The sequence below is a fragment of the Neopsephotus bourkii genome, unplaced genomic scaffold (genome assembly GCF_033783945.1).
Source record: "Neopsephotus bourkii isolate Nb327-2 ecotype Australia unplaced genomic scaffold, CSIRO-AGI_Nbou_v1 NB_882, whole genome shotgun sequence".
NCBI classification, from domain to species: Eukaryota; Metazoa; Chordata; class Aves; order Psittaciformes; family Psittacidae; genus Neopsephotus; species Neopsephotus bourkii.
Genome location: NW_026901376.1, coordinates 440700 through 467346, shown reverse-complemented (window position 1 = coordinate 467346; position 26647 = coordinate 440700). Strand labels below are relative to the sequence as shown.

The window sequence follows — 26647 nt, the reverse complement described above, 5'->3', positions numbered from 1 at the left end:
ATTACAGTATGTTATACTGCTTATCTGTACTGCCAGTAGTATCAATACTTTGATCTCTCAGTGGTACTGTTTCAGAAATGCTGGGAGCTAATGTCGAAAGTAAACTGCTGCTAAAATGGTATTTTCCTTCTCTGCCTCCTACCAGCCCTTATGCCCCTGCTGTACACACCTCCTCATGACCTTGTGCACTCTGACGTGTGTCAGACCCTTGCAAGTACTTTTGTGAATAGTCTTCCTCTGTTTTGAGTGAATTGTGTTAAGTCACAGAGGATTTACTGAAAGCTGGTGCAAATGAGCATAACTGAGTGGTATGGGGCACCTCCATCAAGTTTAGGAGGGGAAGATGGAGCAGGGGAAGGTGTGGGTGGGATTCTTCTGCAGCAGTGAGCCATTAGATAAGCCTAGATGCCTCTAAAGTTGTATCTACAGGTGTGGTTTCAGGGGACAAAGGCTCTGGTGGCAGTACCAGAGAAAAATGTACCCATTTTCTCCTCCATCCCACTAATCGTTCCCGCTCTTGTATGGCAACGGAGCACACTATCCCTTTAGGCTCAGCAGGAAAACTTGTTTGTGCAGCTGTGAACTGGGAAACTTCTCCAAAATTTAAAAAGAGCAACAATTATTTTGTAGGGTTTGTTAAAACCGTTCCTTCCCCCCGGTTTAATTCCCTGTGCAGCTGTAGCGGCACTTGTACTAGTGGAGGGAACTGTTCTTGAGGAAGTACTTGTGGGAACGGTAGTGAGAAGGAGGTGCAGGAATACTTTACCTTGATATTCCTGCTAAAGAAGTTAGTCTCCTGAAAAGACAGCTTTATTCCCCTCTGAATGAGGGAAAGATTTGCAATAAAGCGTTTTGTTTCTCCAGGCTTTTGTGTGTGTGCATTTGGTTGTTCTTGAGAGAGAAACAAGTGCCATTGTTTACTTCGGTTATAATTTTTTCCCATTTAGTTTGTAGTTCTGCATTGTTGAACAAAGCTAAAAAGCTTTCTTTGAAGGCTTCTGTGTCTGAATTAAGCAGTCCGTTTATTTCATAGAATGGTTAGGACTGGAAGGGACCTCTTTATTTCCCTGATAAAGGCAGAGACAAAGCAGGTCTTATATGACTTAAGGGAGACCTTTGATCTCAAACCTTTAGTGACTTATATGGCTTCTGTATTGAAACTTGCAAGTCAGACTCGCACTTGATTCCTGCAGGTGAAGTGTTTCACAAGTTTTAAATACCTTCTTCCTCCTCTCCCACCCAGCAGCTCCAATGGTAGCTAGTGATACCATTGTTTTCTGCATTCTTACTTTTTGATCTAAATGAATTGATTTAAGCTGTGTGGATATAATGAAATACCTGATATTTTACCATGGTTTACTTTTTGCTTATTCTTGAAAACATAGCAGAAAGCAGCATCCGAAAGGGTTACTAAGATTATCTTATCCAGTCATCAAGAGTTACAGGGAGTTTTTTATGTTAGATGTTACCCCCAGAAGGGTCCACAGGAACTATTTCTGCCACTGAATAAAGGATGCTTTCCAATACACTAAGATTGTTAAAGTTGAAAGGCACAGTTCTTAATGCGCACTGAGCAAGATCTGAGGTGTTTTCCATGTCCTAGATCTCTGAAGTAGCAGGGAACCTATTCAGTAATTAAAAATCTCTTCTCAATACACGCTAACATATTATTTAACTGAATGGGAACAGCTATTTGTGAGAAAACTGCTGGGTAAATCTTAATTACAGAATGGGCTTAAAACCTCTTGGATTGTGAAGACTAAAATAATCACATGACAGTGAAGTTAATTAGATCCACCTACGCGGTTTGAAACTCCTTTTCAAGTAGGTGATCTGATTACAGTTGTAAGAAATACGGAGCAACAGAGGAAGTACAATGCTGATTATGTCTGAATAAATAACTTGAAAATCACAAAGATGATTAAAGCTTCTTTAAAATACCATGTGTTTTTAACTTCTGCTCTTGTTCTGTCTCTTCTCATCTCCTGCCATCACAGACGTGATAGTTATCTATGTTTCAATGTCCTTTGCACCACTCTCTGCAACAGAGAACTCATAGAGAACCCTGTGGTCCTTAAAAAAGATAAAAAGGGAACTCAGTGGCAGACGCGAGAGCAGTTTTCTCTGTGTGTCGGTTTTTTGGTTTAAAGCAAATTAAAATGCATAGAAGTTCTTTGGATCGTGAAAAAATAGGAGCCTAAAGCCGCATTTATTTTAATGGATAGGAATGTGATACAAAAGGCAAAAGAAAAACAAGAAGACGTTCACTGAATTTTTACAAGGACCTCATAGGTACGTGAACTTGTCTCTGAAATAAAACCTTCAGGGACAAAGCTTCTGAAATGGTTTTCTTTCTTCCGTTATTTATTTGTTGTTAAAAGCTGCTCTTTAATTCTACAGATGCCTTTGTAAATGTCAGAGACCTGGATGCTCTATTTAAATTATAGTGTAGTGCCAGAACTAAGTGCTACCAACACGACTAGAGACTTGCTCTTTTGGTTTCCATTTGGCTAGAGTGGCTTACCTGCATAGCTCTTATTACACACTGGTTGGACTATAAGTGATACAGCTGCTGTCTATTTGTGTGGCTATGGATAAAAGCATTAAAAACTCAACAGTGACTAAAAAATCGATAAACTTATATACACCATTCCTTTTATATACATTTTATATATACCATTTATTTTATGTCATGCGAGGATTTATTAAACAAAAGGATTTATTTATCAAGGATTTATTAAGATGAAACAAACCTTCATTAAAATGTCACTTTCAGTTAAAACTGCTCCATTATTGCAAAAGAATACTGAGACTATGCTGACTCATGCACTTCTGACTTGCACTAGCAGCGCTTGGATTTACCTTATGCCATATATTCATCCAAAACTATATTAATCAAAACTGTTTCATGATCTGTAGTATCATATTGACTAATTATAGCAATGCCAGTGACTATTGTAAAACACATTTATTTCTCTGTCCATTGAAAAGAAATGTGGAGGAAAAAAACCAACTTCCATGACTCTTATTATAATTTCCTTCTTTGCAGACATGGGGAACTTCATGGACACAAACCAGAGAAAAACAGTGACTGAAGGACAAGCTGCAGTTCTAAACCTCCTACACATACTCAGCTACCCAAGACCACAAGTAACATGGTTTAGAGATGGACACAAGATTATACCAAGCAGCAGAATGTAAGTCAGTTTAAAGCTTAAACTACCCCCACCATAAAGTATGATTAATTATATTTGATAACACAGCTTACACTTTAAGTACACTAATTAAGCTTTAAAGAGAATAAAGTAGCTTTGTTCATACTAAGTTTGAGATAAATTACTATTTTAAGACCATCCCTGAACTTCCTAAGCAGTTTGACAAAATAATTCATGTGGTTTTAATGGTCCTGGTGCAGCATAAGGCACTAGATACGCGGAATGTCTGCGCTGCCTTCACGCTAGTCATTTTCATGATACATTTTGGAAAAGTAAATGCTTATCTCTCAATTATGTTTACTTGAATGCACTAACTTAATGAATCCTAAGTTTTTTCTCTTCTTAATATATGTCTGGGTCTTTTTTTTTTTACTTAGAGTTTTGTTTAACACTGTTTTCCTTATGATAAAATTCTGACTATTGATTAGTTTTCAGTCTCTTTTCAGCCTACACTGACAGTTTTATTTCATGACTCATTAGCAGCTCACCCTCTAATGGCACAGTACTTGCACCTTGATTAGTTATTATCTCAAGGTGTGCTCATTTATCCTTTCCTGAAACAGTTAGGAAGCCATCCTGTGTTTTTATCTGCACGGTTTTATTTAGACTGAAGGGGTTAGCTGCAACATTAAAAACTGGAGATAAAAATCTTTTTTTACTTGCCTAATTTATTAGGAAGCTGTTGAAATGCCGTGAATGTTGGTGCTTATTTATATCTGTGTGCTATATTTTCCTGTATTCAAAGGGATAGATGTGCTAGCAACTGACGGTAATGGGATATTGCTAAGTTCCAGAGAGATGGTGAGTTTTTTAGAGTTTAGATTAGAAAGGGAAAACTCTTCTTGGATTTTAATGTTATCGATCTGTACTGTATATTTTGCTGCTGCTTGTGTGCATTTTTTTTTTCAGCCTGAAAGCCAGTATTCTAGGCTTTTTGGAACTGTTAAAATTAGTATTGCAGGGATGTGAAGAAACTATGTAATAATTTATGAATAATTTAATAGTAATTTGATGGGAAACAGCTGGAAGATGAAACAATGGGTTTCTGGGCAATCTCTTGAAGAGAGCTAAGTGACAAATCCTAAGTTATTAACCATTAAGAATCTGCTTCCTCCACTCCTGCAAATTTACTTTTGTCAGTGCTGAGAATACACAAATCAGCAATTTGCAGCTGGGGAATAAAGCCTGTTGTCCAGGTAACGGGCAGTTTCTTGGGAAGTTCTATGGAGGAGCAGAATGGAAAGACCTAGGCAAGCATGCAATATCTGACAGTGACATTTATCTGAGTTCATTTCATTTGGTAAAATTGCAGGTAGAGATGTGTGTCATGTAACCGTTAATATAAAACCCTCATTTTCATATGCTCTACTTTACTCTTACTTCTACCCTCTTGGGATTATTGGAGTAAAAGCAGTTGTAATTCATGGCTCTGTGGTAATGCTTACAATGGGAAAACTGTAAAGCTGTTCTATAGGGGAGTGAAATATGCCTAAAGGTTTCCACATATATTTATTTCCCTGGTCAGATATTTTGTCTGAAACGAATTTGATGACATCTGTCTGGCCTGTGTAGGAATTTCCAAAAGCTTCTGCAGTAGAAGTACATGTGCTGGAAGTATAAACCTCCTTGGAAGTTTGATATATACTGTATAGTAAGCCTGATAAGTTCAGGAAGTGATGGATTTACGATACACATATGAATCATCAATGTACACTCTGTGCAGTAGGTCTGCTGGTCCCTCAAAGTACTGGAAAAAGCATATAGCATCCACTCACTGCTGTCTGTGAAATTCTGGGAGTATGCAGTTCTATAAATACAGGAAACATGAGACGTGGAGAGGATACATTTAAAACTGTGAGAAATGTAAAAATATCTTACAAGAGCTGTTGTTTGTTATCTGTGGAACAAGTTGTGCATTCAACATGTTTTCTGTACACAAAGAGGTGTACCATTTAAGTGGTCAGTTTAGCAGGTGATCCAGTTAGATTGATGCATCGGTTTGCCTGGGTCATGTCCTAAACTGATCAGTTAAATTGATACAAGCACCTTGTATGGATGCTCCTTAAACTGATTAAAAGTACCTTATATTGCTAAATCAATGTAAGGCTTTTTTAATGCTCTTAAACAAGCTTAGACTGATTTGGCTAAATCAATCAGCTGGTCCATCAGCTGTGATAATGATTTCTAAGAGTGACATTGCTGCAGTGTATGTAGACGAAGGAAAAAAGCAGTGCTAAAAATGAGGTCAGTAGTGGTGCTTATGATGCAATTCCTTCAATTGCTGGTCAAGTTGACATGCACTCAGAAGTCTTAATGTACATGTACTTAACCCTGGATCACTTTTATGCCATAATGATCCTGATGCTTATTTACACGGAGCTACTGTCACCACTAGAACAAATGCATTTCACTTATGCGGAAGCAGAGACTGTGCTGGGTTGTCCATATGTGTAAATACAAAGGATTGAAAGTAAGGACTAGTCCTGAGAAAAATAATTCATAACGTGCTTTGAGGAATATCATATAATTGGCTCTGCAGGAGGGTTTCCCTAGCAGGTTTAATGTAATATATGCTGTCGTCTTTCTCTTTCACTGTTTGCCAGTATTTGGGACATTTATGGGAGGGGTTCTTCCAACTATTCATTGTTCCAAAAGTCATGTATTTCTAGGGAGCCAAGATAACAGAATTGCTGAATTGTCTGTATGTATTGTTTTACTGATACTTTACAATATGTTAAGAAAGACTCCAGTTTGTTCTTTGTGTTTTCTAGCAATAATTTATACACATTAATGCAGTTGCCAGTTCTAACAAGTCATGGAATCATGGAATAGTTTGGATTGGAAAGGATCTTAAAGCTCATCCAGTTCCGACCCCCTGCCACAGGCAGTGAAACCTTCCACTAGGGCAGGTTGCTCCAAGCCCTGTCCCACCTGGCCTTGAACACTGCCAGGGATGGGGCAGCCACAGCTTCACTGGGCAACCTGAGCCAGTGTTTCACCACCCTCATCATGAAACATTTCTTTCTTATACCTAGTATAAATCTACCCTCTTTTAGGTTAAAGCCATCGCCCCTTGTCCAGCTGCTATAGGTCCTGTTCAAAAGTTTGTCCCTTTCTTTCCTATAAGCCCCCTTTAAGTAGTGAAAAGTCTCCCTGGAGCCTTCTCTTCTCCAGGCTGAACGAGCCCAACTCTCTCAGCCTGTCTCCAGAGCAGAGGTTCTCCAGCCCTTGCGCATCTTCATTACCTCCTCTGGACTTGCTCCAACATGGATACATCCTTCTTATGTTGGGGGTCCCAGAGCAGGCCGCAGGGCTGCTCTGCTCTCCCACCAGAGCAGATATTCCCCAATTCTGATGACCAGATGCAAAATCCCTGTAATTCCCTGTTTCTCTTACTGATCATTAGGCTGAAAATTGTCAGTTGTTTAGGCTGGGGAAAATAGAAGAGATTCTGTGGCTAGGTTAAGTTTCACTTTTTTTGAGTCAGAATACTGGCCTACTCTATGAGTCTGCATCGCTGTGGTATTTTCTGGGATAACATTTCCTTTGAGACATAGGCAGAGGTTTTTTTCAAACTGCATATTCTGTTTGATTTAGCTCCCAGTGTAACTCATGGTGGGATTTGGTAGCAAATAACTATGTATTCATTCCTATTTTAGTGGTGTTGGTGCCATAATATTTTGTTAAAGCCTCTGGATAAAGACAAGAATAGCATGACAGGTTCCTCCTACATGAGTTGGCATATGAAGTCAACAAATCCCTGTATAATATATGAATGTGAAGCAAATGGCCTGCATATACTCATGGGGTTGTTGTTACAGTTTATGACTTGAGGCAACTAACAAATCTGCAGCAGAGCTCCTGTGACATGATGGTGTGTGTTTAAAAATTTAAGTCTTAATGTTTTCTCCTCTTCTCTTGGTACACTTTGCATGTATATAAATTCTGGCTTTTGTGCTTTATCTGTCACCAAAACCTCAGCTTGGTATTTTAAAGAGGTATTTCTAGTTCATCCGAAGAAAGCTGTCTTCATAGAATCATAGAATAGTTAGGGTTGGAAAGGACCTTAAGATCATCAAGTTCCAACCCTCCTGCCAGGAAAGTACAAAGTAGAGAATCAGAGAGAAGATCAACAGGTCAAGAACAAGAGGAAAGAAGCAAGGAGAGGAGTTAGGGTTTAGGATGTGTTTTATTATTACCTTACATGAGAATTTCCCAAGCAGTTTTAGAAAAGACTTCACGTTACTCCTAGACAGATTAATGTTTTCCAAATACACCAGCAGACTAATATGGAATTACAAATGCACTATTATCCAGGGCCTTGACTGATGGGGTGATTTCAGTTGTTTCTCCTCATACCTTACAGAACACAACAGCATCTTAAAAGGTAACTGCATCAAAAGAAACTGCTACTCTGAGATGCCAAGTCTTCAGCTTGCCTGTCTGGGTGTACTTCATTGGACTTAGAAGCAGAGCACGTTGAACTTTACACAAGGCATGTACAGTGCCTTGGAGAGGCACAAAGGACAGTAGCACCATCAAGGTCTACAATTGTCTTTCGGTTGTGGTATTGAGGAGTGAAATTCCTAATACTCTTAGAGGATTTTGTTACCTTTTGCTGAGTCAAGGACTTGTTCACCGAAAAGGTTCACTGTAGCTGTGAATTCATTTACTGGTGCCTTCTTTAAGGAGAAAACTACTATGAAGACATTATTGCTGTCTTCATTAAGTTTCTTATAGTGAAACTATTTTTATTCCCCCTATTATGCTGCAGTGAGATGAGTATTAACTCATGTCTTTTGTTAGTGGAATTATGCCTGACACAAACCAGGAAAGGTCATTTTCCAGTCTCATGGAAAGGCACTTCTGGGCTGTCCCTTTCAGCTGGGTGGACATTTTGTCACTTAGTTAACTGTTAATGAATCAAAACACTAGAAATGCACTTCATCCCACTAGTATTCAAACCACGACAACAGGGAAGATGAATTGCATCGCCTTTAGGTATATGTAAGCTTAATATCTATTTTTTGCAGCAAGAACAATTACTTATGCATTTGAATGTGTGTGGTCATTACATTACACATTCATTGCATTATTTAGTCTCCTATAGAGACTAAATGTGCTGACAGATTGTGGATGAAAATATGTTAGGCACAAGCAACTGTCAAATAAGACTTGCTGTGCCTTTGAACACTCATAATACCTTGCAAATAAGCAAAGCTGATGCAGATTTCCTAGCCATTTGTTAAGGTAAAATTGTAACTGTATTAAAGACAGTCTTAAAAAAAGTAGGTGTAGCTAAATAGGCTTTAAAAGATGAGAAATAATTAAAGTACCTACGAATAGTACAACAGATTTGGGGCTGATGCTAGCATTAGATTAGGGTTTGCCTTGATGATAGCAGCTCACCATGTGCCATGTATTTATTTTTCACTTTAAAACAAACACCATTTCATTTCTGTATGAGCAGTTCTAGTGCCAGCAAAGCAGTTCTCTACAAATACCAGCCTGTTGTACAACTGAGGTTAGTTGCACATAATTACTTTCCACATACACTGGATAATACTTTAATTAAACTTGTGATGATTATCATTAGTGAACAATAAATTCAGAGACTGTCAACTCTGCTGTGTATTAGATGAGCAATACTGTAAGAAATTTGCAGATCTAAGTCTGCTGACATCGTGGAGTGACGCCTCTCAGTAGTAAGAGATGTGACAGAAAACCTGGGTGCTGGTTTCATCTGTCCGTATCTTTTACAGGCTCCACGTTAATTTTAAACTCAGTACCTAAAAAAAGGAAGACTATTTTGTAGAATTATTTCCTTACACTGAAATTCATTAGTGCCTATTATTCATTTATTTAATCAAATGCCTGCGTCAAGTCATTTCAGTTTGAAGGAACAGGCAGCGCTAGGAATCATCTTACATAAATTTTACTGTTATCCCCAAGGCTCATATGCATATGAAAGACTGTAGGGAAATCTCCCATCATCTCTTCAAGTCCTCAGTTTGGGTAGTCCTGGATGCTGTCAGTGACTGGTTTGACTATTATTGCCTGCTGTGTTCAGTAGAGGAAAACGTTAACACCTCAGGGTAAGCAAATCCCAGGGTTATTTTCTAAAGCTGTTTGACTTGTCTAGTTTCAACCTCACTGTTAGAACTCTCATAATTTGTTTGCCACAGGTTTTAAACGTGTTTCAAATATTAGTTCATTCAGACCTCTTAACTTTCAGGGTGAACTCTCATGTGTTGGTTAGATGAAGAGAGAGGAAGAGAAAGTCGTATTTGGGGACTATGTATGTGCTGAATGCAGGGTATGTAGGAGCAGCATGGCCCATCACAGGGTGGATGAGGAATAGTATCAAAAGCTTGCTGCCAAAGAGCATACCTTTTCGCAAGGCTTACTTGGAAGAGGATTCCTTCCAAGAGAGACACTGGTGAGATACAAGGCACATTTTGGGATTTGAGCAACTTGTTTCATTTCAAATTTGGACCACAAACCGCAGAGGGTTTTTTTAATGTATTTTTTTCATAAGGCAGGGGAAGTTGCTGCCACTATGCTAGCACTGTAAAATCCATCCTTTTTTGCTAAAAAACCAAAAACAGTGGATGCTTGCAACTAACATTATGTTTTAATGGGCCTTGGCTGCTCACAGTGTCTTTCAGTGCAATCTTGAACAATAAAACATAGACAGTTAAAAGACCACTGTCTAAGGGGAAAATCTGACAGTTGGGTATTGTTTTTCCTAAGATGATCACATTGAAAAAGAAATCATTTCATGTGCCACCACATTTATTAATCACAGATTTGGATTTTGTAAAGCAAAGGGAATGGAAGTGTCAGTAGAAGGAAACTGGTGATTGAGTTATCACAGCTTGCAGTAGAAATTGATTTATGAGTTTGTTGCTTTCTGGGGACAAATGTACTTTGAGAGAGAAAATATGGACTATGAAAAAAGGTGCTAATAGCATTACTCTTTGAAAGTAAACTATACATTTATATCCAATATAGAGGTGGGTAAATATGAAAACCCATTTTCTTTCTACTTTGGGGCTCGCTTGCATCTGCTGCTTTTCCTAATCAGAACTAAGTATGATACTAGGGACAAATAGTGCATATAATCCTTTAACAACTACTGTGCTTTTCTGGGACAAGATTTTTCTGTCCATCTTTGAAGTACTCCATCTACAAATGGAAATATTTTAATATGCAGGCAAGATAAGACTATTTAAGAGTCTTGCAGTCATTCTTAAGAGCAAATATGCAAAAGAAATCTATTGCTTTATGCTTTAAAAAGTAGAAATTGTTCAGAAATCCCTGGGAACAATTTATCTCTTCTGACCCCTCACATATTTCTATTTTTATGGAAATAAATGCAAATGCTTTGATAAGTCACATTTGTGACTTATGACATATAACAGAAGGTAGTGTCTTATGTTTACCAATTAACTTTTATTACTCAAAGCTGACTGAAATAAAATCTATTTGTCAGTACTTGTGCCTAAATACTACAAAGGGTTATTAATTTTCTTTCTATGCACAAATGAATACATTTGTCTTTCCTTATGAATCTAGTGGATTTTTATATGACGTATAAAGGTGTTAAGACAAAAATTTGTCATTTTATAATACAGGTTTATGTAGAATAGTTTTAAAAGCCTATCATTTTGGCAGATTTGCTTTCATATTGAAAACTGTAGTGTGATTCAGGAAGGGGAAATAAAAGCCCACAAAACTTTGGGCTCTGGGGATGTATTGTGGCTTTTGTGGTTGATTTGCATCAAGTCTACTTTGTTAACAGCATTCAACTTGAATTTAAAGAATTTGGTACATGGAAGCAATTGTGAAGCAGACCTTATATTAATTAATGCTGCAGAGAATGGAAGAAGCTGGCAGCCTGCCTATGGCCTATCTCTGATCCTTAGTTGTGAGTGGAATCTTTAGCTGGTTTGTGTTTAGCCTTCATCTAACGGATTCCCAATGAATTTCAATAAATTGTAAGTGCGCTGTCTGAGCCTTCACTGGGTCTAACTGATCTGTATGAGAGGGGTGGTTTAGGCTCTGATGAGACTCTATAAAAGCATCTAGCAATTAGAAGTGAGAAAAAACAGTCAAACTCTGCCAATATTCATATTTATCTGCTCCATGTTAGCACTACCTTTTATTTCTTAATAGACGCTTCTGGCTATTTTGATACATTACACAAATCTGTTGTGTTACATGTCAATTCTAGATGTAGACAAACAAGGCTTCTGTTTATTGGGATGTCCACAGTCATCACTTGCTTGCTCAATTTTATTCTCTTTGCTTTTTCCTCTAAACTTGTGTCACTAGAATGAGGGAAGAGTAGAATAGATCAGTCTACTTTTCATCATAGCAGTGGCAAGAGGAAAGGGTGAGAAAAGCAAATGCTGGAGGAAGCCTAAGCCACTCATCCCCTTCCACCTGCTTTATCCATAGTGTCAGCACAGAGCTGAAGCAAACCATAGTTGGACGGTGCATGTGTGAAGTCTGTGGATACTGGGAGAAAGATGGATCTTGTTCTTCAGCCTAGATGGAGGAAACAGAAAAAGAGATAGGAACTCAAAGATGGCATGGCTTGGGGAAATGATCGCAAATCCTGTGAGAAGGATAAGGTGGGTGGAGGAGCTGAGAAGACTGTGGTCTGGGAGTGGTGGTTTTCAGCTTTCACTCACATGGCAAAGGTGTCCTGAGGGTGTGACCCATGCTCGTGTCACCATATTGTGCAGCCCCATAGGAAGAAAAAACAGTCTCCCCAAAAGATAAGAGGACCCCCACGCTTGTTCCATGAGCTGCCTCACTCTCCTGTAATGTCTTCCCCCAAAATCTTGCTGACCTTTCCAATCCAAACACCTATCAAAACCCCCTATATTACCACTGATCCCTCCCAGTCAAATGTCCTCTCTGGACCCTGGCTCTGGCACTGGAAAACTAAGCGTTGCCGATATTTTGTCTCTCTTTGTAGTGGGTTATTGTAGAAGTGAAACTGAGTGTGTAGTTGACAAATAAATTCACAGCTCAAGAAGCAGCAGGAGAAATATATAGCTATATCTAGCTTGCGTGTTCCTGGCTACTTGAATTCTCAGAATAGAGGTACAAAGGAGATCTTATTTAGGAGAAGTGCTTGAACGCACTGAAGCTAAGACCTGTACAACAACATTTTATGTACTTTTCTCCAAACCTTCAGAGCCTATTCCCTTCCTTTAAATTAGAGTTTTGCTACGTTTTTATTGGTGATCTTTCAGGAAACTCCATTTGCTGTTGTCATCGAGCAACCAATACCGTTTGCAGGAATTTGAACAAGTCGGTTGCTGTCTGCCAGCTGCCATGTGTTCTTTTCCGACTTCCAGCACAATACCTCTTCACTGCAAGAAGAGTGCAATGCTTTCCTAATAATCGCTGGTTCAAATCACTGATTATTTTAAAATATCAAATCTCATTCTTGGCGATCCATCAGCTGTTTCCATGGGAACTGGAACTGGCTTTAGCAGCAACAAGAAGCACAGATTATCGGGATACTTATAAATTTCAATGGCTGTTTGTTGGATGGCTGCATTTTCTGTTTACCCGACAGATATTGCAGCAACAGCCTCATAATACACTTGTACTTTTCATTTTAATTTATTTGTGTTTCCCGTTGAATTTTTCACAACTTAGCAGAAATGCTATGATCAAGGAGAGGGAAATGTCAACAGTCTCCAACATACACAGTCAATATTGTGTGTTTCCAATAAATGTCCTTATGATTCTTTCAACTAGGGCTATGATAAAAAAGAATGGAATAATGTCCTGCCTGACAGGGCAAAAGACAGGTGGAAGCTCCTTCTCTTTGGGATTTCAGGTACATTATTGACCTTTGGTAATCTTATCCCAGGGTTTCTTCTATCCAGTCTTACTTCCTCTACCTTTTGCCCCAGAACAACTATTTCCCCAAGTCTGCAGCTCACCTTCCTGCTGAGAGCTGGAATTTGCCTAATTCATGCAATTTCAGAGCTCCATAAAATCACTCTGTAATTCCTGCTTCCCAACTATTCCTGTCATCCACAGGCAGGTTCTCTACCCTCTCTGTGGCCTTCTCCATAAGACCCTCTCACTCAGGGGTCCAGTACTTGCTGCTCAATTCTTGTCCAGACCTTGCTGCTGCTCCTTGTCCCCTTCCTCTGCCACTGGCCCCATCTGCTGTCCTCTCTTTGGTGAGTGTGGCCAGGTGTGCCCATCGTGCTCCCTGGTGCTCCCTGCGTAATGAGTGTTACCTTTGATTCTGGAAGAGAAGCACAAATGTAGGCTGAGTCTGCATTGCCCATACATCAGCACAGGCAGCTAGCTGAGAGGAAGAAAAGAGGCAAATCCAAGAGGAATGGTAGTCATATAAACACTAGCATTTTTAAAACCCACTTACCAAATTAGTAAGTAGTGGTAGTGTGGATTTAAATATGCTGTTTTGCTGTAGATTTGTATGTAGTATTGAAGTATCAAAGAGAATAATTGAGCAACTAATTGAATGTACTGTTTATATGTATATCTTTTCTTCCAAAGCTTTAGAATGAAAACCAGTACTTTTGTAGCTTGCCATTATTTTGGTTCAGAAGTGAGACAGCCATTTAAGACAAATCCCAAATCTTGAAAAGCTGTTCTGCTACAAGACCTTATACTAAACAAGCAACCCTATCATCTTCTTCTATCTGCTTACACTGTTTTTGTCACAGATGGAAGTTGGCTTAACAAGGAAATATTTTGGGGCAAAATAGATCATTTGTACTAATAAACATTCTGGAACAAAATTAAAGATGATTTTTCTTGCAAAATAGGAGGAGAGATGAAATTGTTAGATGCTCCATTTAGTGCTGAGGTACAAGGGGAGAAATGCTGTTTTCCCCAGGCTATTAAATTCTCTCTGAAGAGTTTCCACTAACGTGAAGCATCTCATAAAGCTACTGTAGAAGGCACTAAAAACATTCCCAAACCTGTTTGTCAGCTACCAGTACACCAGATCTTACTTGGTCACGTCTAGATAAATTAACTGTCCTTCAGTAAAATGACACAGGTCCTTGCTTTGTTGAATGACCCCAAAATAAAAGTACATCATTACAGCATTGCTGATTCTGCTGCAAGTCTTTATATCTTTGATTCTATCTCTCATCACAATCTCTTTCTGCTCAAAGCTAATGTGTGTGGAGGTCTGTGGAACTGCCTTGAAAATCCTCAGTTCCTGCTTCTTTATGTAGTCTGTGCTTTCACAGAAGCTCATCTTAGATCACGGTATTCATTTTTGCAATATTCACCACAAAACCCACTTTCTAAACGAAATATCTGCCGCCATATCTTTGTGTCTGCTTGTTTATCAACAATTTATTCGCATGAAGTGTAATTATGAAGAAATCAAGCTGTATTATCAGAGATGGATTTTTCTGCATACATACGTGTAGTCAAAACCATGCTGCAATGAGGAGGATGATAAATACATGGCAAGTATTGGTTAAGGGTGTGTAGCAAGAACACGAGTGCAGAATATTGTGGAGCTTCTTTGCTGGGTCCTAGATCTGGTGTTGTCTGGACCCAAGTACGGTTTCAACGACATTATCTGAAGTAAATATTAACTTAATCTTCAGAAACCTTTTAGCAGGAGTAGTGAAAATACCTTGAATGGATCTTGTAAATAGGCCTTTATTATCTGTTGATGACTTAAAAATTCTAGTACATGATATAAACTAATATGCCACTGATAATTTAATAAGAGGCAGTTAGCAAAATCTTGTTTCAGTGAAATAAAGAGAAGTGGCGGTTTAATATTTTAATGCCTGATAGCTTCTAATCCAGAGCTGTCAGAGTTAATTTTACTAAAGAAAAGACTTTATGGTGCTGAAGGCTCACTAATCAACATTCATAAAGGTACAATTTCAGTTGTCATCCTCTTGTCTCTTTGGGAAGCCACTTTTATTCAGGAAACAATTCCTGAATGGAAAAGCCCCACGGGCATGAAGTGGCAAAACTAGTGTGTAAAATATACCTTGCCTTCTCTCATGAAACCTATAGAGGTAATACTGGATGAATAAAGAATCTGAAGGTAATTCCTGATGGTTTTAATTATTTAGGCAAAATCATTTCACCGGTAGGGAAATTTCTGATTGAGGAAAACTTTTTAGAGTTCTCTTTCTCTCACTGGGAGATAGTAATGAATTATGGGGTCTCTGAGGCTGCTGTCATCTACTCTGAAGCCTGCTGCACCCAACGGGATATTCACTTCATCTGTTCTCATACATTCTGCTACTGGTAGGTGTGCATTTTAATCATTTCGATAGTAAAATACGTGTGTTCATCAAATGCACTGCTTTTTTGTTCTTTTGACAGGTTTGCATTACACAGATTGTTTTATGCCAAAGCCAAAGATGACACCTTGTATTTGCTGCACTTTGTTTTGTGTGTAGTAATTGTGTAATACAAAGAGCATATGCAATATGTAAATTGGTCAAATAGTATGACAACAGATCTAAGCTATCCAGCTGGATGCCAGATGATTTGCTAATAGTTTAAATGTTTTCATTCCTCATACTTAATTTTTGCCTCTGAAATAACATCATCATAAAAACCTTCTTTTGTATAACATCAAAGTACTTCCCAAAGGGTTGTGGTTTTCACTTGTGCTTTATAAATGCTAATACAAAATCCAGTATTCTAATAAGTTTTTTAGTTTTACATTTTTAAATATAGTGCATTGGGTGAACTTTGAAAGTGCACCTTCACACTTTGACGTTTACTTTCTGTTCCAACTCTTTCCTATTCCTTTAATACAGTCGCACTCAGGAAGCTCTTTGTACCTTAATCTTTTAAGTATTCTACATTATTTTACCCTCTGCTATGCTAGCCATAAAGTGGAGGGGAAGTTATGGAGAGGCTGGAGTATATTTAGGTAGTGAAATAACAGTCATTGGCAATATAACCAAAGAGAATAAAAATGGAAACCTCTATTAGAACAGCTCAAAATAGAACAAACCAGAAGAGATGATTTAGTTGCCTAGTATTATATCAGAATTGTTCTAAGCCATTTTGGAATGTGAATGGCTTATGTTATTCTTTCCAAAACCCCATAGTATTTTACATTAGTTAACATCTGTTTTTCCTCTCAACCTTTCATGTTCAGTTGTCATGAGTAGATAAATGCTGCCTTCTGCTTTGCAGTTTTGCCATATCAGAATTTAATCACTCAGTATCAGCCAATTATAGAAACATCAGGATCGTCCAGGATTAACACTGCCGAACTCTGAATTGGCCATTTGTCTGTCAGCTTTGTTGCCTCAGTCAGTATTCTAACCCATCTCCTTATTTTGTATCTTACTCTATGAGAATGTGTTTTTCTTAATACCATTTTACTAGTGTATTTTGAAGGTCCTAATGTTGCACCACGTGGTTCTCCTTCACTGCTTTGTTCACGTAACCTAGTAAAATGAATAAGGGATGGAGTATAAGTTAATTTCTTTTTTTTTAATTATTGTGAAAACTCAGATTCTTAACGAATGTTTTTGGTGTTCTTGTGAGATTTGGGCACTTAAAGAGCCCTTGAAACATTTTGCGTTTGATCCCTGCATATAGTGTTCTAAAGGAACACTGCTAAAACATGTACTTCTCTTCAGCATGTGTGATGAATTTACTGCATTTATCTGCATAAGTATTTATAGGCTCTAGTATCTGTTTGAAGTTTTAAACCACGTATTTTAGTTAAGTGCTGTTTAATTGAATAAACAGGTTTTGCAAGATAATCTCATTGCTGTATGCAACAGATCCATGAAAAAGTCGCTAAGCAGTAACGAAAAGCAACACAATTGGGTTTTCAAGGCATTTGTTACACAATCACTTGACTCTACTCTTAATAGTAGATTGGAAGTTTAGAGGGTCCTTTACATTTCCACAAGTCTCTCAACTTCCCTTCAGGGTTCCAAGAGGAAAGTAATTGTATTACAAATATCACCTGCTTAAAACTGAGATTACATTGATACTTCTAAAACTTCAGGCCTCTGCTTCTACATTAAGTTTTATTTCTGTAATGAATTCTGTGGAGAGTGGCCAAGGATTTGAGAGACTGTAACCATGTATCTGAGTTTTCTAGGTAACATTTCCAACTAAATGCTGTAATGAACTGTTTTCCTACTCAGAATACTGAGCAGGAGTGAACTGTATCACTTGAAATCTCTGCTTCGATTTCCTCTATTTATAATGTAGGCATCTGTCCATTAGGTAGTGTTGTTAACAGGGAAGATAATATGTGCCTTAAATAAGAACAAAAATTATTATTATGCCATTACATACATCTATTTGTATATACCCACACAGAATTGTCAAATATAATTAGTTAAATCTGTAGAGGATACAGAAACAGAAGTAATCCAGAGAATCACAAGGAAAATGTCCTAATATTTTTAGAATATGAAAAGGCAATCATATCATGCCTGTACTTTGTGCATCTCTCTTTATTTTCCTGGCAATTGGAACAGAATTTGCAGTCATTTGCAATGGTCTGGCCCTTTTCTTGCAAGGGTGTGTTTGTATCCATCTAGACATCAAAAGAGAGCCTGGAAAGGAGGATTGATGTTAGGAAGATGAGAAGTGAAGCTGGAATATATATATGAAGTAAAAGAGTGGGTGTTCACAGGCAAAGTTTTGAATAGCCACGGTAGATTGGTGGTGGGAAGTCAAAAATCAACCCATTTTCCTTCTATGCTCACTACATATAAAAAGGTTATTCACAATACAGTGAATAAAGACAGAACAAGAGAAAATGCATTGAAAAATTGGTTCAGGGATGTTAACCTTACTGAAATTAGAGGAGGAGTGGACTGTTTCAACCGATCATTTCAGTTTTTCCTTCTCATAGGGTGTACATAACTTACTCTTGTAAATCAATCCATGAGGCACTTGAAAAAAGACATTCGCATGACATGTATTATTTTGAATCAGTAAATAGTTCAAAATTAGATTTATAATTCCAAACTGGCATCAAGTTTAAGTTTGTTGAAACAAGCTTTTCCCTCTAAAGCTTCTTTTCACTGGGACTGAAATGGCTGATACTTCCATTCCGTGTTGTGCTTGTTTGTTTTATTATTTTTCCTGGAACTGTGTTCCCTGTCATTTGCAAACAAGAGAGATCAGTCTGTTATTTACTGAGGCTGAGTAAAAACACAGCGTATTATCCACTTAGAAGGCACAGTACACAGAGTAAGCAGATCAGGAAAATGTATTTCAATGCCAGCTTCATTAAGTCGATAATCATCTCAATATATTCCCTTACAACTTCAACAATTAGTAGCCATAGTTTTCCTTTCGTGATTGTCCTTAATCAATGGTACAAAAAAAAATAATCCACAGAAAAGAAATTCCATGGTAATTGGAAGCTTCTAGAAAAATCTTCTCATTTCTCATGTGGACCTCAGCAGCAGTAAGAGTCACAGGACCAAAATGTGCTTGTAGGTTGTGGATTCTGAAGGGTGGAATTCATCCCAGGTGATGGAACAGCAGCTCAGCTCACCTCTGAGGAAGCACACCTTAATTTCCGTCATAAACCCTGTGTTTCTTCACAGTGTTTCCAGATCCCTTAACAGCAGGACATGGGCACATGCAGAGAGGATCAGTGACACTGGTGGCCCAATTAGATTGGTGTCAGAGTTTAGTATTCTGTGACTGTGCTTATCTCCCCTGGCAAGACCATGAAGAATTGCTTCCATTCTGGAAAAGCAGTTAGTGTATTATTAACTTTGCTCACACACTAACTTTCATGCTAGGGTTTCATTTTTATCTCCTTCCACTTTAGTCTAAGCTTCTGAAGGCATTTTTCATTAAACTTCTTCAGAATTCTCAAAGATAGATTGAAAAATATCAACAGATTTTGGGAATATCTACATTTGGAATAAGTATTTGGGAGGGTCAATAAAATATGGGAATAAATATTACTTAGCAAAGTCACCATGGAACAAATACCACCTGTGTAGTCCCCTTGAAGTAGGACACTGCAAAAAACCTGCAGGTGTGCTGTCATTCCAACCTGGATGTCAGCTATCATGATAAACTCATTTGATGTTACTTTAAATATTCCCCCCCCCCCTCCTTTTTTTCCCTTCAGGATCTGTTTTCCATGAGATCATTTGGTTAGAGATCACTCGGTGTTTGGAGAAGCCAGGAGTCTATCAGTGTGAAATCTGGACTGCTTGGTACATCATTCACTATTTTCAGAGACTGAGCACAAGCCAGTAATGTGATGTATATGTCCATGCTCAGTGTTTTAAGGCAAGCAGCCTCTTACCGTACAGAATGTAGAAAGTGCTGAAGTAATACATCCCTGAGGATCAAATTCCTTCCTCAAAAGCAGCCTAAATTTTGGCCTTGGATGCCTTTAGCATATATGAAGAAAAGAGAAAAGAAATGCTGAGTAATATTATTATGTGAGTAGATTGAATATTGAATATCTTTTGAAACTTAATGGAACAATACCCGAATTTGTGACAAGGTCCTTTTTCTTCTTTTTTCTTCTTTTTTCTTTTTATGTCAAGGAGAATTTTGTTTTAAAAGGTGTTTTCAGAAAAATTATAGAGGAAAATATTTTTGGCTAGCACGTTTCAATCTAACATATTCTGAACAGAGACAGTGATCTCTGATGGCATTGCTTAAGGTGAGAATACTGTGTCACCAGCGACAGTGGAGATGAAACAGGACAATAAATATTCTTGGAAGTGTTACTGGCTGCTATGTTGTCCAAAATATGGTGTGCTAAAGCCAGTTCTGTATCTTATAGGGAAGACTCCTGGCTTTGCAGCTGCTGTTTTAAGTATCTCCTCTTGAGTAATCAGGATATTTAGAACCATAACTTGCAAGGACGTTTTTTTCAGAAGCAAAATTTGATAACCCAAACCTTCCTATTTGCTTTGTTGCTGTCTAGAGATGAGGGAGAACCTCCTATTCCCTTTCAATTATTGTAGAGTCTCATAACTGGAAACAAAGAAAGAAGTCAGACATGTCTACAGTTGAGCATACACGTCAGGCTGACTCGAATAGAGTAGATGAGTTCTTGATACTACAGACTTCAATGTAGACTGAAGCTACATGAACATCTTTCATTTAAGGTGTATTATTATTATTTTTAGCTGACTTCCACTGATTTCAAATAAATGTTTGTGTGAGATAAAGTGTTACATTATGTTTTGCAACGTGTCATCAAATTCACTGAGCATCATCTGGATTGAGTCACACCCAGTATGAAATATACCGATAGAGTGTTTCCATGGCAAATTCTTGTTTTTCTGATCATGTCTTTTAGCTCTCTCTTTCTGATATACTAGACAGGTTTTTCTCACTGTGCTGAGCCAAAAGGCTCATGGGCTACAAGAAGCTTCAGTGTTTTCCTGTGCGCCCTGCTGCTTTGTGTATTCTGTCACTGGCATATTCACTTAATTATATGACAGGCAGTAACTGCTGTCTGAGGGAGTAAAAGCAACTGTTGAATTCATTTTTAAATTATATCATATTGCTCTGTTCAAAACCTGTTTTAAATAAATGTTGAGGATAGAACTATTGATGTGGGTTTTCAACTTTAAATTTCAGTTAGTTCAGATCATTTTAAATAGTCCTTCAGCAAGAATAAATCAGTTTTTATAACTTATAACTCTCAATTACAGTCTTCGGAGAGAATAACAGTGCATTTCAAGGAGCTGTGAAGTACAACAACAGGGAAACATTTCTGTTTCATTTCTGCGGGCTTTAAGTTCCTGTGGAACCTTACAGGAGTTTTTCATAAGGAAACACGTTCTAAAGGACCCTTGATTGTGCCAGTCTAGGTGTGGTTTTGATTTGGTGTTTGCGCTTTCACTTAAGGAACTTACTGATAGACCCTATGGGGGGACGATGCTGACCTACTTTGCTGTATTTCAACTGCTCAGTAAAGATGGACTGAGAATCACAAGCTGTTACAGTCTTCACTGATGTGCCGTTGAGTTGCATGAAAAACTGTTTCCTCTGTAGGGATTGCAGACTGGTGGCTCTCATGAAGGGGAAATTTCAAACTTAACTAACAGCTGACTCCATTGCAAGCATTAAAATGTAGCAGGACCAAATTTAAACTAAATCAGGTACGGATCTATTGTGAGATGCAAACTAGAATATTTAGAATAGACTAAGTGTTCTGTATTTATAACAGATAGTATAGAATTAAATAGATGGATAGCTGGAAGCCACACAATAGTGTGGATTAAATAGAAGGCTCACCTGGTAATTTATTCTCAGTGTGTTAAAGGACCCAGCTGATTTTCTTATCTGCAAATATTAGTTTTTAACAAAGCTTTCAGAGCCTGGTAAAATGGAGAGGCTGATACGACTGCAGTGTAATTCCAGTCCTTAAAAAAAGAGAGGAGAAAGAATGACTTGAATTGCAATCTCATTATAGGACATCAGTCCTGGGCAGAGCAGCTGAATGGCTCTGTTGGCACTCTAGCAACCGAAAATGGTAAATTTACCCTACTGTAATTCTTTAGAGTGTCATTTACTGATTTGTTTCTGCCTGAGCTTTATTTCTACGTATGCGGATCCAACTGATAGGATAGACTTTGGACACAATATAGAAAGATGAGTAATCTTTATCTGCTCCTTTCCTGACTCTCTTGCCTGATGTTGGCACTTACTGAACAGCTGGTATTGGGAACAGAGCACACGTTGCATTTTTTGTCTCCTGGACTGGGGCTGACCCAGGTAAATTACTTCTGAAGCCTCCCTTGCTCTGGCCCTAGGGTGATGGGTGCTAGGAGAGAAAACAGTAACCACACTTACTTTGAGCTGCTTATTTGGTTTTCCTCTGGCCAATTACACATGATTTGTGAAACTATGGTACCTGGATTCATTGCTTCTACCATTGCTTAACTGGTGAAGCAGAAATGAGGAAGCGACTGTTTGAAAATGTTGTCTGAAACGTTTAACGTTAATATCCCTCTGAAACATCTATTTCTTGTTTGTATTCTCTGGCCTCCTCCGTAGCATTAAACACTGTAGTAACTATTTTTCTGTTCTGATAATACCATATTCTATGGTTTAATGATTTTATTTTTTTTTAATAAAGCTTTTACATCTTTTTTCCACGAACACAAACACAGATCAAGGAAACTTAGGAAAAAGCTGCTAAATTGCCATAAGCGACTTGAATTCCAGGAAATCTGTGTTACAGATGGACCTGGTGTTTTTCCATTTAAATTAAGAAATAAAAATAGCATAGATAGCAAAGAGCTTTGTAAAGGAATAATGCCTGCTCAGGCGAAATCCCATTCAAATTGTAAGGCATACAAATTTAGTTAAGGCAAAGTTGTAAAAATACTGTCCTTTAAACCAGCTTCAATGAATGACACAGATTGGAAAAGCAAAGTCATGAACAGCACAAATATGAAGAATTTCCTGATACCAAATTTACTCTTTTTTCCCTTCCTTCACTCCTTTTGCCTCCCCGCCCCCTTTTTTTCTGTCACTTGCAGTGTATGGATTGTAGGCTTTCATTATCTGCTGCATAAAGCAGTACTTTACCTTTTGTAGGTGATTTTCAGAGATTTGCTAGCTTAGATTCCTATCACTGAATTAAAATTGGTTACCCTGCTATGCCAGGATCTGAGCTGCTGTTCTAAGCCTTCTAATGATTCTGGCTTGTATCTGGCCTCTGATAAAGCTGTATTTGCACAACCACAGAAATTACACCATTTCAACCCTTTTGTTTCACAGATATTAACTCCACTTTCCTGAATGATGAGTTGGGAACTTCAGGATGTATCTCAAATGATTCCTGAAGTAGGATGATGTATATATCCCATCTCCCTGTATGCCTCAGGAATTTTGCACATCATTAGTGTTTTCTGCATTGCAACCCTCCTAGGTAAAAAGGGACCAGTTCTTCATCTTGGCATGTCTATTGTAATTGTCTTTGAAATACAGATTATGGGAGGGAAGTTTTAAACATGAGTTTAAATCATGCTACATGTACACCCAAAGAAAAATATATGTAAAATGATAAGGGGAATCCAATCGTATTATTTTGCTCAAGTTTTCAAATGATGGATTCCGTTCTACTTGTACACTAACTTGTAGCAGTGTTGAGCAACACTTCAACACTAACTTCTAACACACTGTATTACTGCTCAATATAATCCAAAATAAATGCACATATCATTAGCATTCAGTTAACATGAGTTACATTTCTCTTAACTGCTACTAAATCTGAATCTCCATTTACAGATTGTCCTAACTTGATAATATTATCTGTCTTTTATGGTGTCTAATTGGCTTTTAGAAAAGATAAATTATGTTTCCCATTAAAATGTAAGAAATGCCCTACTGGCTCAGACTAATGGTCCATCAAGCCCAGTATTCTGCCTTGCCACCAGCAAAATGAGGTGTTCTTTAGGGAGAGCATGCGGCTGTTTTCCCTTGTTTTCCTCCTGCATCCAGATTTTTTGGATTAGGGATTCTGAAGGGTTCATGCCTGCCTGGTTCTTTCAGTTTCTTGTTACAGACTTGCTGTCCTTGAGTTTGTCTAATCCTCTTTTGGGACCTACTGATATTGTCAGCCTCCGTATTTAATTCTATTATTAAATATTACTAAAATTATGATACAGCTTTATGTAATCATAAATATTACTTTTTTAGCACAGGTTACATAAGGAATATTACAAAGAAACAGCAGGATTGTATGTACTTTGTGCACTTGTGAAGTAGGAAGGCAGTGTATTCGCAGCATCATTTTTTTCCTTAAATATTTAGACTTAGTAAAAAAATTGGAGGAAAATGTAATATATAAACAGTGAACCATTGCAATGTGTCAACACAGATCTGTGAAAATGCCTTTACTATTTGGTATTTGTAGAAAATATCTAGGAAAGAGATAAACGTAATACCAGGAATGGTAAAATTAGAATCATAGAATCATAGAATGGTTTGGGCTGGAAAGGACCTTAAGATCGTCAAGTTCCAACCCCCCCTGCAATGGGCAGGAACACCTCACACTAAACCATGGCACCCAAGGCTCTGTCCAACCTGGCCTTGAACACCACCAGGGATGGAGCATTCACAACTTCCCTGGGCAACCCATTCCAGTGCCTCATCACCCTTACAGGAAAGAACTATTTCCTTATATCCAATCTAAACTTCCCCTGTTTAAGTTTTAACCCATTACCCCTTGTCCTATCACTACAGTCCCTAATGAAGAGTCCCTCCCCAGCATCCCTATAGGCCTCCTTCAGGTACTGGAAGGCTGCTAGGAGGTCTCCACGCAGCCTTCTCCAGGCTGAAGAGCCCCAGCTTTCTCAGCCTATCTTCATACAGGAGGTGCTCCCAGATTATAACGAAATTCGTTGGAATGCTAAAGGACTGAAGAAAGCATCAGGGATATTACACAAGATAATCACAGGATGACATCCGGTTGCAGAAAGGTGGCTCTTTCAAAAAAGGAAAACTTTGGCCAGCGCTTTAATAATCAAGAGGGAGCATTTTCTCTGGTAGAGGAAGAGTGAGTCCAGAACTTCTGGAAGGAAAGAAAAAGTAAAACCTCTTTGTATGATCTTTCAGGGTATTCATCTGACTCTTTAAATGTGATTCAGAAAGAGCGCAATGTAGGTTCCTCTTATTTCTTTTATCTTTTCTTCCAGGCTGGTTCATAAAGGGCTGAGTTGGAAAAGGTTTCCTGGGAGTTATGCTGACAGCATCTCCTAACACATGCAGCTGTGCATTACGAATAGGGGAATGCTTATACCTGTATCCTGAAATAAATTGCCCTTTAATCACTGAAAACCAACAGGGATAGGATTCACCTGTCCCTATACAGATATTCCTGATACAACTACTTATACATTTTGCTGATGCAAGAATGACTTTAAATCTCTAACTGAATTTACTGTGTTGGCAAAAATTCTAAGGCTTTCCTAATACAAGTGGAAGAAGTGCCTTGAACTCTCTTACTCTGCTGTATACTGGCTGAAGCATTTCCACAATCTGCCCTGTCATCCCTGCATTGAGCTGATTAGAGTTTAATGTGTTATAAAGACACTCCACTCGGGAAGGGGATTAGCTATGCATCAATCCATAGCAATAACTGATGGATGAGCAAGAAGGGCACTGAACAGCCATGTATAGCTTGGAATATTTTCTTGGGTTAAAACAGAGTTCATTGGCTTCTTCCTCTGTCAAAGAGGTTCCAAACCGTAGCAGCTTCCTGGGTTATTTGGATGTCAGCTTTAGAACTGTTGACTGTTGAGACATCCATCCTCAGTCATGAAAGAGTAGATGACAACAGAAACTAAACAAAATGCCCCTATTCTTAAGAGGGATTTGTTGAATACTTCTAATATTTCCATGCTTGACGATTATGTTCTATGGTAAACAGCAGAGACATCTAAGATATTATTAGGTAAACATTTCTGGGCAATGTTCTATTTACTGTTCCCTGCAGGAAGAAGCCTTTTGGACCATGGGACTCTACTGAATTACAGTTACTATAAAAACAGAGCTTGTAATTGCAATTAAGTGTCTGAAATTACAGCAGTCAAAATCCAATTTCATAAAGCATTAAATTGAATCTGCTTTAGAATGTACTTACACAACACTAAGAAAGGGAGTGGAAGGAACTATAAATTTTCCATTTCACTTGCCAGCCAGAATGCTACGAGGAAGTACATCTGCAAAATGTAATACAGAAAAATGTGTTTGTACCACATCTGACTGGTATGTGTCTTCGCTTCTTGTTCCTGCGAGGAGTAGGCTTACATGAACGGTGAAGATATAAAAGGTTATGATTCCCAAGTCCCAGTATGAAAAAAGCTTTAGATTCAGAAGATGCTTAGCACACTGATCAACATCTGGAGACAAATAGGGTGTTGCAGGAGATGGTAGCTTAAAAATAAAGGCAAAGAGGATAATAAATGCAGATGATAAGTAAACAATAAGATTAGAGAAGACGTTTCAGCTGTAAGCTCTTCTTAGGGCTATGCAAAAACATAGTCTGTTTTTTTTCCACAGCCTGAAGATGGTCTCATAGCCCAAGTGTCATCTCTGATTTGACTTTTTCTGCTAGTGCAAATTAACCCTTCAGTGTTTTGCACTCTATAGTGATAATTATATGAAACCGTTCGATTTTTAATCTTAGCAACACTCAGTAGCCTTTTGAACAGTCTTCAGTAGTTAATGACTTTACAGATAAATGGATTGGTTTACACCACATTTACAAATGTAGTCAAGATCAGCTGGATCTGCAACAACGTAATTGCAATCAGTGGCAAATGTGTTTGCTCTGTAGCTGCTGTTAAGCTCCAGTGCAAGGGTTTGTGGACAGGTTTGTTTAGAATGAAATATCCTCAACAACTTGATTTTGCTCTTCTCAAAATCCCTAGTATCTTGTGAGTCCTTTC

General features: G+C 38.1%; 1 protein-coding gene across 1 annotated transcript in view; it reads left to right on the top strand.

The window, feature by feature from the left end:
* The window catches only part of SDK1 (sidekick cell adhesion molecule 1), a 423082-nt gene that overhangs the window by 133070 nt on the left and 263365 nt on the right, over window positions 1–26647 (top strand). The window contains exon 4 of the mRNA XM_061356969.1: window positions 3050–3197. Coding sequence (XP_061212953.1) covers window positions 3050–3197 — 148 coding nt within the window. The remainder of the gene's footprint in view (window positions 1–3049; window positions 3198–26647) is intronic.